Consider the following 11435-nt stretch of genomic DNA (forward strand, 5'->3'; position numbering starts at 1 on the left):
AGCAGACCAGAATCCTCGAACAATCAGTCGATTAACCAACAACAAAGCGGGCTTGCCACTAATCAATCGCCAATGCATGCATGGGGTCGCTTCTTCCAGCTGCCATTGATTGTGGCTTGTTTTCTCACCACAGTGATTGTTGTTTCTAGCGGAACTTTCTGTCATTAGATGGTGCTTTAGACATCATCCTGCTGCATTATTCACCACCAAACCTGATTTGTATGAAATACTCTGTGATTCTTCCTTTTTCAGAGCCTTTTAGAGACATAAATAACAGATGTTTGTTCATTAGGAAAAGCGACCTCTGGAGGCGTTGAACCGTCTGTGCACGATTATCATTCTGTTTATGGCACGTTCAGCCTTTCACTGCACAAACTTGTAGTGATGGGAACTAAAACTGTTCCTGTTTGCATTTGTTCCTTCCCCGTGCAGTTTTGTGTCCCTCGTGCAGACTTTTTTTTTTATTTAAATGGAATTATTCATTCTTATTGTGGTTTTGGAGACTTAAAGCTTTTCAGACAACACTTTAGTCCCTGAATGGTTGGGCTGGTTGACTTTCAGTTTGCCTACATTTAAATATAAATAACATTTTTCAAAAAAATAGAATAAAATAAATGCACAACCATCTTAAAAGAACATTTATTATTCATCTATTGTTGAGCATGCACCTGCAGCATCGGATCAGAACCCCACCCCGGTGTTGCATAATGGTTTATCAGTCTCAATGACACTGGGAGCGTGCAAACTGTCAGCATCTTGAACCTCTGGTGGCTCATGGAGCGTGTTTTGCTTTGGTTACAAAAATGTGCTTCTCTAAAAAAGGAAAATCGGCGACTTGCTGCTTTTCCAGAGTCACAGAGGAGAGCTTCAAAAGGGCTTTATTTGAGTTCCCTGCCAGAGAAAATTGTTTGGATCTGGTTTTGGACTCGCATGATGATTTAAGGGCTTCATTTTTAAGAGAAGAGACGATGAGCACTCTGAATCTCGGCCAAGTTTTTTTTTTTTTTGGGCTTCTAATCGGGTTAGATTCTGTTCAGGCCAGTATTTCGACCTCAAAGTTTCCCGTTACTGAGGTGAATAAGCTCCACTGGATCAAAAGCTGTTTGACGTCACGCTTCGTTCTGCTTCTGTTTGCAGTGAAACCGTCTCGTTCGGCGGGTGAGCTGCTGTGCTGCCACATGATGATGGTAGAAACCATAAATAGTTAATCTACAGTATCTCCAGTCCTTTCAAGGATCAGAGTGCTGCATTCAGTTGAAACCAGGCTCGATTGAAGAAAGGAAGCTCAGTCAAACTAAATCGGTACAGAACAGTTGGGGAGCTTTGTTGGCCTGGCAGGGTGCTGTATCGATGCTCATAGCACCCCCTGGTGGCTGATTTGTAGACATTAGTCTTCATCTGGCAGCTTCGTCATGATGCAGGGCCTCTCGTCAGCCGGCCCCGGAGTCACCATCTTCTCACTCTTACAGCCTCACTTTGGTTTTTTGTGTTTGTCATAAACTCTTTGGAGCCTCAAAGGTGGAAAAATGTGGTAAAAGGTTTAAAACTTTTTTTTTTTTAGGAACCCCAGCCTCATGATTGAAGTAACAGTATTATATGTCATACATTCTGTTCCATTTTGAGCCGCCTGATAACCTTTTACTACATTTTGTCTACTCTGGGCCTCCATACATTTCTGCTGTATACTGCTCATCACATCTTGGAACTTGATCAGTGAGTTTTTGTCATTTTTCCTCCTCCTCAGGATGTTTTAGTTTGCATCACCTCCTGCTCTCACCTCCACTCCTCTCCTCACAGTTGGCGTGTTTTTTGTCTTCCTTGCCTTCTTGTGTCCTTAACCTTTACCTCTTGCTGCTCTTCCTCTCTGCTCAGGGTCAGTATTGACCCGGCCAAACGGCAGACGGCCAAAACAGGGCCTGCCAACCCTTCTACCCAGGGAGGAAAGACCCTTAGTAAGTCTTCTGCCCTTCAGTCTCTATCAGATTTTCCTTTCTTCCTTCTCGCCATCCTTCCATGTTTTTTTCCTCTTTTTTTGGCCTGTTTCCACGCCATTCATTCAGATATTCTTTCCCTCTCTTTCTTTTCTCATCATGTGTCCATTGAGATTCTCGCCGTTTCCTCAGATTCCCATTTTTTTCTTTCAGATTCACAAGCAGAAGATATAGAGAGTTGTAGGACGATGAAGATCTAGAGTAAGGGCTGTTTCAATCCCTCAATTTTTTTCCCCCTGAGAGAGAAAGAAAAAAGGTCTGGTTTTCAGACGCTCCTCCTTCCCCGCCTCACCTCCTCGGTCTTGTGATTTTTCACAGCCTCTCTGGCCGACTCGAGACCAGCTTGTCAGTCCTGTCTGTTCACTCGTCCTCTTGCTGTCGAGTCCCTCGAGCTGTCAGGAGTTCGGAGTCTCTTCCTCCTCCACTTGTCTTGTTTTTCTGTCCTGCAGGCTGCAATGCATGATGGGAGTCTGTCTCAGTACACCCGTGTTGTCAGAGGAGCAGGGAGCTTACTGATGACTTTTCCCTTTGTGTTACGTCACCGAGACATTTTTCTGTTTGCAGTGACACAGCAGCTGTTCAAGGCCTCAGCAACCTGTTTTTTTAAGTTTAAACACAAATGAGTCTCCATAAAGAGCCAGAGGATGAGCTCAGATGCACACCAAACACCCTTTTCATTTATTTACTCGGTTTTGATTTGAAGGATGTGGGGATTTAAAGAAATAAATAAAACTCTCTAAATACAATTTTATATCATGATTTTCCCAAAAGTCAGTCAAAAACTGATTGGATAGAATAATCTGAGCAAGAAAAACATCTCAAACGCCCTCTGTGCATCTGTTTCTGGATTAAGTTTGTTGAAATGTTAGTCTGCAGCGACGCTTTTTTGTTGTTGTTTTTCTCGCAGAGCAGCAGGAACATGCCGCTGCTTCGGTCTCGGAAGCAGATTGTAGTTGGAGGAACGTTCGTTTTTTTTTTCCTCATGTTTTCGGGAGTGTTTGCTGTCTGTTTGGACCCCAGCGTCTGACTGTGTTCAACGCGTCTGTTCTCACCGAACACACAGGCCTCAGTTAGTGGAGACACGCACACATTTAAAAAAAAATTTAAAAAATCTACAACTTACCAAGTTTTTACATTTTTTAATATGACTTAAATTTTTGTGAGGTACGATAAATCTCACCAGATGGAAAATGTACATTGATGTCTTAATGCCACAAGTCCAAACCTCCAAAGAGGCAGTAAAAACCCCCAAATAAAAGCGTGTCGTTTGGGGCTGACTGCAGCTCGCCACAGAAAACACAGCAGGCTGCTTCTCTGCCGTTCTTCGCTCTCTGTCCCACCTGTTATTTTGCTGCTGTTTTGGGATGACACACCGCTGCTGCATTCTCTCGCTCTGTGTGCTGTTGTTGGTTTCAGTTTGGGATGAACATTCATCACTGTTGAGTTATCTCACGACCCTTCGCTGATCTTAATGGAATTCTAATCTTCCATCTCTTTGTATTTCCTCTTTTTTTTTCTTTTTTTTTTCCCCGGTGGTGGCTCACCTCGTCGTACACGTGCTCATCACACTCCTTCTTTTGCATCCACTGGAATTGATCTGAAATGGTTTCTGTTGTACACGATCCACAATCTTCTTTTTTTTTTTTTCCCAACCCTGATCCGCCCCCCCCGCCTTCGTGTCTGATCTTCTCGTGTGCCCCAGAGTCTCAACCGAGTTTGAGAGAAACGGGAGACTTGAGGGCTCAAGGTGAGGTTACCGGTCCCCAAACCCAGCTTCCAATGTACCCCCCGCCCACCCACCCCTGCTGGGATGTAGGCTTTCAGTGTGTCTTTGTCTGCAGCATCAAATCTCCAAGTGGCTTAACCCAGATCTGTGCATAGGGACCCCTCTGTTTTGTTTCTCCTGGGATGTTTGAATGCCTTTCAGCGTTGAATATTTCCAGCTTTACCTTTTGAGTGATCTGGCTTTTGTATTGTTGTTTTTACGGCTGCATGGCGCTGTACGCTGCTCTGTTAGCATGGCATGTTTGTTGTTTTTTGTTATTTTTGAAAAATACCCCTGAAACCCAACGCCTGCCATTAATTCAGCAAGATGTTTGTTTGTTTGTTTGTTTTTTTTATTTTTTTTATTTTGAGGTTTATCAGAAAATAAATACCTTTTATGTAATCTGTGAAAAACCCAGAAACTTATTCAGGACCACTCCAGCAAACTTTAAAGTTGATTTCAAAACGAAGAGCATCAATTAGAAAGGGGGAGTAGAACCTTGAAACACAATAAAACTGATGATGCGACTTTATTATTGAATCGTTGCCCAAATTTCTTTGGATCTTCCAAAGTTGTCAGGTGGGGTTCGTGAATGTTTTTAATCTGTTCTGACATTTTATGGCTTTATTGCTCATTTAATTAGTTGATCAGGTCCAAGAGAAACGCCTTCAGAGTGCCAAAATTGAGTAACCAAGACTTTAAAACACAAAGACACGTCGGACTACAGATGAATCCTTGAAACTGACTTGGTGTTAGCTTTTCGGCTTAATGAAGTTAATGACTGAAAAGTGAAAAATAAAGTAAAAACAAACGAATTAAAAGCTTATAAACGAACCCAAAGAGAGACTGAACAACTTCAGACGTTTGAATATTGAAGCGAGTGAAGCTCGTATGTTGCAGGTGATGAATGGAAATGCATGCTGCCGTCGCAGAAAGTTGCAGCAGTCTTCTGGGTTTTTCAAAGATTTTTTTTTTTCTTTAACTCAAAAAACCAACAGATGTTCAGTTTGAAGTCACAGACAAAATGTAGTAAAATTAACTTCTGAAATAATAACCACAAATGTCGATTAGAAAAATAGTTACATAACAGATGATTCAAATTTACACTTGAATTAGTTTATTAAAAACTGAGTAAACTGAACACAAATGTAGCGAATTACTTTCATTACGACATTATCGATCAGCTTTCACTACATTTTGTCAGTTCCGCGGCTCTGGGCTGTGACTCAGATGTGTCGTTTATACAGCATGAGTTACAGACCGGAGCGAGGAGGTGTCTCAGGTGGAGAAACTAAAGACTTCAGCTACAGGTTTAATTTTGACTAATTCTACCAGCTCAATTGGCCTTTTTAAAATGTCTTTTTCATTTTATTTTGTTAAAATAAAAGGTGATTTCTTTCTGACAAATCCACCAGGCACCACTTCACAGAACAGACCGAATCGTTCCGTAAGGCTGACCTCTCTCCTTCCTGTTTTTCTCCCGACAGTCGCCATGTACCTGGGGATCAAAAAGGGGAAAATAAAGACGGTAAACCCCGCTCCCTCAGATTCACTTGGAGTATGAGGACCACCAGCTCCATGGAACCTTGCGACATCATGCGGGAGATTCGCAAGGTGCTCGACGCCAACAACTGCGACTACGAACAGCAAGAGAGTTTCCTGCTTCTTTGCGTCCACGGAGACGGGCGAGCTGAAAACCTGGTGCAGTGGGAGATGGAGGTTTGCAAGCTTCCCCGTCTCTCCCTCAACGGCGTCAGGTTCAAAAGGATATCCGGATCATCAATCGCTTTCAAAAACATTGCTTCCAAAGTTGCCAACGAGTTAAAGCTATGAACAAAAAGGTTTAAAAGTATACATATATAAATAAATATATATATCGAGAGGTATTTAAGCTGTACAATCATCCAAGTAGCAGTTTCAAAATGTCTCCTTTTTTAAACAAAATACAGAGTATGTATTGAATATTATAATGTATAGATAAAGGCTTTTGGCAATAATCACTGAATTACCTACTAATATCTCAGTCTGTTCTGACCGCACAGGGTCGACATTAACAAGTTGAATATGATTTGTCATGCTGTGAATGTGGACAAAAAAAGCATTTCTGGTCTTATTTATTTCATCTTTTGTTTTCTTCTCTCCTGGAAAAAAGGAAAATGACGTAGCGTTCTGTTTTCTGTGTAAATAATGTATCTTACTTTCAAGATGGCTTCACCGCTATACTCCATTTGTTTTCCTTTTTTTTTTCTTTTGTATTTTGTTAAAAAGTAGAGATGATGGGGAGTCCATGTAAATGCCCTCACGGTTAAGGGTCACTCATGTCTCAATTAAAGTGTCTGTCAACTTGAACGTCCCTTCTGATCATTTGTATTTTTGATTGTGTCCACAATCTATTGCATTAAATTAAACATTAAGCAGGACTCTTATGGGTGCTTGAAAATGCTTGAATTATAATTTTGTGTGTTCAAGGTTTGAAAAGTTCTTTAACTGCTCTGTTTTCATAAGGCGCTATCTGCTCTAATTGTTTGCTCTTTAGATGAAGTAGTGGAGTCAGGGTGGCTGTAGCTCGAGGAAAAGCAGTTGGAAAGGTCGGTGGTTCGACTCCCCGGGACCATGTGTCTAAGTGTCCTCGGGCAAGACACTGAACCCCACGTTGCCTACATGAATGTGTGATAGAGAAAAAGAGTGTATGAACTATAAGCTCTGCATGAGTGTGTGTGGTTTAAAAGCACTTTTAGGGGTTAACTCTCCAAGTATGGTCAGAGTCCAAATATGTTCCCATCAAAAACCGGCAGGATTGATGCAGTCAGTGGAGAACATTGCTTCTCTGCCCTTCTTTGCACTTGAACCAACTCAAGTAACTGGTTTGATTAGTTAACCAGTGTGTTCCACACTGTTCAAACATTCATATACATAGTTAGAAATAGGAGGCCAATTGCATTAAGTTTTCTTTAAAAGATCAGGGAGATGATTGACTTCCTTTAAAGACCATCTTTCACAATTTCAATAAAGGATTTAAGGTACAAGTGATGGGATGCAAAGTATATCTAAAGCAGGGAGATTTAAAGTTTTGCCACGCTTTGGAATGCCATCATGAAGCGGTTTTGGTTCTTTATGTGCATGTGATGAAGGGAATTCATTTTGATGGAATACTTTGGTTATCTCCACAGTGGGATGCTGGAAAATCTTAAATTTGACTTTAAGGCACAAGAACTGAGATTGAGAGACACATTAGAGACCAGATAAACTTGAAAGCCATCTGTCTTCAGACAGCAGCAGCTGCTAACTTTGTAGCAAGATGCTTCACTAGTGTTTTTTTTCCCCCCTCTGGGGTGAAAAACTTAATAGTACAGATTTAAAAGTGTTAAGTGCCAGGACTTGGGACTTAAGCTACTACATTTCCCACAATGCAGCTTAAATTGGAATCTTCTGGGCTCAGGTTTCCTAAACTGACAGTAATGATTCAATGACTGCTTCTCTGCCCCAGTAATGGTTCCTTTTCAGTCTTAAAGACTGACTCTAATGTGAGAGAAGCAAATCATAGAGGAGCACGAACTGTAAATTGTAGCTTTCAGGCAAATGTGCAGAAATGTTCAAATTCATTGACTACTTTCCAGAACCAAACTTAGTTTACAGCAAGATGCAGCTTAAATTAAACACTCATGACAGTCCTTGTGCAGAGACTCAAATACCTCGATGTTTAACAAAGTCAGCGCAAGAGTCAGTTCAGCTTGAACCAGAACATTTTATTTCATTTCTTCACCTCAGAGTTTCATTTTAAATACACAAATCCAAATTGTGATACAGAGTGCATTCCAAGACAGCCGGTCATTCAGAGAGGAGGATGAAGGGAGGGAAGGGACAAGGGAGGGGTGAGTTTTAGGATGGCTTTACTTCTGGGAAGGCATCAGGTTGTCGATGGACTCGCCCTTCTCCAACTTCTTCTCCATCTCCACCAAGAGTTTGATTCCATCAACCACCATCTGCACCAGCTCCACCTCAGAGAAACCCAGTCTGTCTGCATTGGAAATGTCAAACACTCCTCCAACAGCAGCAGTGTCCACACCACCTGACGGCAAAGGAAACGTCTGATGTTTAGCCCATTTTTACACCAAGTTTGGACGCATCGTTTCTCAGGCTTTCTGATCTAGACATTTTACTGCCAACAGTTTCAATTTAGAACAGGTGCAGAACAGGTCATTTTAAAATCCTAGAAGCAAGAAGAGCGCTGGCAGAAGCGCGAGCGGTAAGACACTGACAGCATGATGGCCAAGCTCACCAGTTCCACGTTTCTGGAGCCTCAGTCTCTTGAGAACCTCCTCAAACTTGGCATGTTTGCTCATGTTTGGGAGCTTCACATGCACACCTGCACGCAGACCAGTGCCCAGGTTGGATGGGCAGGTGAGGACGTAACCCAGGTGCTCATTCCACATGAAGGGATGGCCCTTCTCCTTGAACAGGTTCTCAATCTAAACAATAGCTTGAGGTTAATCTTTTAGACTGTTAATGCTTCAATAAAGAAAAATTGAAAATGCTCATGAAAGACTCGTTTGATTTCCTACCAACCTTTGTGAGTCCAGTACAGAAGCGAGTGAATACTTCCTTCATATTGCCTCCCTTCTGCATAGAGATCACACGCAGGTGGTCCTCCTCATTCACCCACACCAGGAATGTCTTGTTATCATTGTGCCTAAAGGAAATGCACATTTACTCCCATACCAATATGAAGACTCACAAATTAAAGTTTTTAATTACATGGAAGTTCTTACCAGATGCCTCTGGCATCTGGCCAGTCACGGGCCATTCCTGAGGCCAGCAGGAGAGGAGACACCGGCTTGTCAAACAGGAAGTGATCGTCGATGAGCTGCTGCTGCTCATCGTCTGTCATGTTCTTCAACGCATAGTATTTACCCTTCAGGTCTCCAGACAGAGAGTCCAGAGCTGCAGGGACAAGTTTAATGGACAGATGTCAAAAGTCAGTTCGGGCTAAAGTCGGCTGTAACTTCAGCCTACGATGAACTGGTTTCGAAGGCCATTTGTATTTAGGCAAAAGAGGAAAGTATTCCCACTCAAGCCTTTAAGCTGTGATATTGCGCTTCTCTTCATCTCAACTTTTGTCCAAATCCCAAAGAGATTCAGACTAAAGTAATCTTGTCACACATTAAGAAACTGAGGAATTTTTACTTAACCAAGTAACCATAAAGATAGACTAATCAGTTAAGAACTGCAACTCTTTTCAGTTTAGCTTTACGTCCGACCGTGCCATTATTCATTCTTCCACTTGAGGGCGTCAAACGCTACACCAATGAGTTTTAAAAGCAGGTTTCTCTGCACTGGCCAACGTTGTGGTCCCGGGACACAAACCTGTTCTTTTATATAATCTGTTATGTACAGTCATGTCTCCATCTGTGTGGAGAACAGTATTTGGTTTGGACAGACTGACTCAGCCCTGACGATTACCACCTTCCTCCACTTACCTTCGACAGAGAGTGTCTCCACGGCCCGTCTCTCTCCTCGGCTGCAGTGTGGTGGCAGACAGAAACCGCGGATGCTGCGGCCTGTTCGAACTCGGGAGCTCAGAACATAATTGGGGTCAAGGTCGTCACCACCCTTAAAGGAAAAAAAAAAACAAAAAACATTGGACTCAGTTCAGCTCCAGCCTCATAGTCATCCTAGTGCAATAATGGCAAAGCTGAGGTACCTTCAGGTTGTCCGAATTGATGTCAGTCTTGTGTTTGTCTGTGGGTTTGTATCCTCCATGTCTGTCCTCAATCACAGGGTCCAGCAGCTCCTTGAACACCTCATATGTCTCCTCATCCCCAGCGATGCAGCCCACAGTCATGATGAAGGGGTGGCCTGAACACAGTGTCAGTGGATCACAAGAGAGACAATGGGCAGGGTAGGCAAACTTACATCACCACTGACGCAATGTGCCGAGTGTCATCTGTAAGGTTGGGACCGTTACTGTACCAGGATTATCAACCCCTGTCTGAATGACACCATCTATGGTGAAGCCGTTGGGTGTCGCCCTCTCTCTCAGCATCTTGTAAATATCCAGGGTTAAGAACTTGGCCATGTGGTTGTTGTGCTGACTGAAATCTGGGAACTCATCCTCAGCTGACAGCCTCTTCAGTGTCAGCTTTGCCATACTCTCAGAGCTAAACAGAAACACAGTCTAGTGCGAGGGCAACTTGCTTGCCCAACTTAATTTAAACAGGTTTTCCCCAGCTTTCTCAATATTCCAAACATTAACAGCACTGGATGTTGTAATACTCGCAATACATAATAAACCTAAAGGCAGAGGATTATCAGCTGCTGCTTTTCAGCCATTATATAACTTTGGTAATCTTCAGCATTTGCTGTAAAGCTGTGGAATATTGTCCTGATAATGGAGGCCCTTTTTGGGGAGGAAGGCTGTTTTTATAGAATCTAATCTCCATATGTCTGGAAATGTTGGCCGTAGTTTATTCCCTTGACTAGGTCACAGTGCATAAAGCAGTTCGCGTTCCTCAGCAGGAACAAGGACAAGGGCGCCGCTGCGGTCATTAAATGCGGTTATTAAATGCGGTTGATCGGGCACAACAGATGGCAGTTTGGCTGAAAGGCCGCTCGATTATTTATTTTTTTTTCCCCAAATTCATTTATTTATTACCTGGGTTGTCAACCCCAGTCTGAATGACATCATCCAGAGTAAATCCACTGGGTGTTTGCTTGCTCCTCAGCCGCTCGTAGATAGCAGGAGTCAGGATCTTAGCCATATGATTGTTGTGTTTACTGAGGTCCGGGAACTCCTGCTCCGAGGAGTATTTCATCTTCATCTGGTTGTGCGTGTTACCGAAAGGCATTGCCGTTTCCTGGGCGGATGGTTAAGGGAAGAGACGGTGAAAATCAGCAGAACAAATTGACAGCCTAAGCCAGAGAATCAGCATCAAGCCTACAGCTCACACCGCGATTAGGATGAGTTACAGAAATGCGATTACATCTGCGGCATTGGACCGTGTGTTCTTAATGCAGACGTATGCTGCAGAAACGGATTTTCAAAACGTTAATCGTCCTAAAATTAATCATCTTTATAAAACTGCTCGTGTTAACATTAGTCATTGATGTCGAAAGCGGTCCAATTCAAAATATATATTAATATATGTATAAAAAAATAAGTCTGTCTGAACCGCCCAGCTATTTCTTCTTCACCAAAAAGCAACATCATCTGCCATGCTAACCATCATTAAACACAATCTAAACAAATAAACCCCTACCTGTTGTTTTCGGATTTGTGGACTATTGTTAATACTTCCACTACTACTTGGGGATGATACAAAGATCCCTATTTTTCCGACCGAGGAGCTCGCAAACAAACCACCAGCAGCGTCGCAGCAGCTTTCCAGACCGACTTGTGACAAGAGATTGGAATTTATAGTAGACCATCTCTACTCCCATTGGCCAGTTATTTGTAGTCCATTCATTCAATTGGACGCGCGGAATTGGTTCGAGCAGGGACTCTTTATGTACGTTGGTATTTCTGTCCTATTTCACATTTTTTGTAAAAAAAAAAAAAAAAAAATCCACAGAGTGATGTTGAAATAAAAGTCTTTGATCCAGTTCGAACGCCTTAATCCTTTTCAGGACCGTGCTGCTGTAAAACACCCCTATTTAGCTCAAAGAGAAGAAAAATATGCTTT

General features: G+C 42.5%; 2 protein-coding genes across 24 annotated transcripts in view; one reads left to right on the forward strand and one right to left on the reverse strand.

Moving 5' to 3' along the window:
- Positions 1–6103, forward strand: part of mark3a (MAP/microtubule affinity-regulating kinase 3a) — a 46594-nt gene extending 40491 nt beyond the window's left edge. For 7 of the 22 annotated variants that reach the window (XM_072364856.1, XM_072364861.1, XM_072364857.1 and 4 more), the window contains 2 exons: positions 3694–3738; positions 5244–6103. In XM_072364856.1, the coding sequence (XP_072220957.1) occupies positions 3694–3738; positions 5244–5589 (391 nt within the window). In that variant the 3' untranslated portion in view covers positions 5590–6103. Of the gene's footprint in view, positions 1–1872; positions 1953–2144; positions 2193–3693; positions 3739–5243 lie in introns of all 22 variants that reach the window. The other 15 variants (XM_072364862.1, XM_072364865.1, XM_072364864.1 and 12 more) reach the window with 7 other exon arrangements.
- Positions 6104–7481: 1378 nt separating this feature from the next.
- Positions 7482–11153, reverse strand: ckba (creatine kinase, brain a). Of its 2 annotated transcripts, XM_072364942.1 has the most exons (8): positions 11013–11153; positions 10409–10610; positions 9458–9612; positions 9234–9366; positions 8526–8697; positions 8323–8446; positions 8036–8225; positions 7482–7825 (listed from the first exon to the last, which is right to left on the reverse strand). In XM_072364942.1, the coding sequence occupies exons 2-8, from the start codon at positions 10599–10601 to the stop codon at positions 7647–7649; spliced, it is 1146 nt and encodes a 381-aa protein (XP_072221043.1). In that variant the 5' UTR covers positions 10602–10610; positions 11013–11153; the 3' UTR covers positions 7482–7646. The 2 variants fall into 2 exon arrangements, with proteins under 2 accessions (XP_072221043.1, XP_072221044.1); XM_072364943.1 differs by lacking the exons at positions 10409–10610; positions 11013–11153 and adding an exon at positions 9727–9919.
- Between the last annotated feature and the right edge of the window lie 282 nt (positions 11154–11435).

Source organism: Leuresthes tenuis, unplaced genomic scaffold (genome assembly GCF_036924035.1).
Source record: "Leuresthes tenuis unplaced genomic scaffold, fLeuTen1.0.hap1 SCAF_15, whole genome shotgun sequence".
Classification (NCBI taxonomy): Eukaryota; Metazoa; Chordata; class Actinopteri; order Atheriniformes; family Atherinopsidae; genus Leuresthes; species Leuresthes tenuis.

What these genes read in the sequence shown, in the direction of transcription:
- ckba (XM_072364942.1), bottom strand. Translation starts at nt 10,601, where the DNA reads ATGCCTTTCGGTAACACGCACAACCAGATGAAGATGAAATACTCCTCG. An exon ending in TCAATTCGGACAACCTGAAG is followed by an intron (nt 9,367 to 9,457) that starts GTACCTCAGCTT and finishes TTTTCCTTTAAG; the next exon opens with GGTGGTGACGACCTTGACCC. An exon ending in GGAGACACTCTCTGTCGAAG is followed by an intron (nt 8,698 to 9,233) that starts GTAAGTGGAGGA and finishes TTGTCCCTGCAG; the next exon opens with CTCTGGACTCTCTGTCTGGA.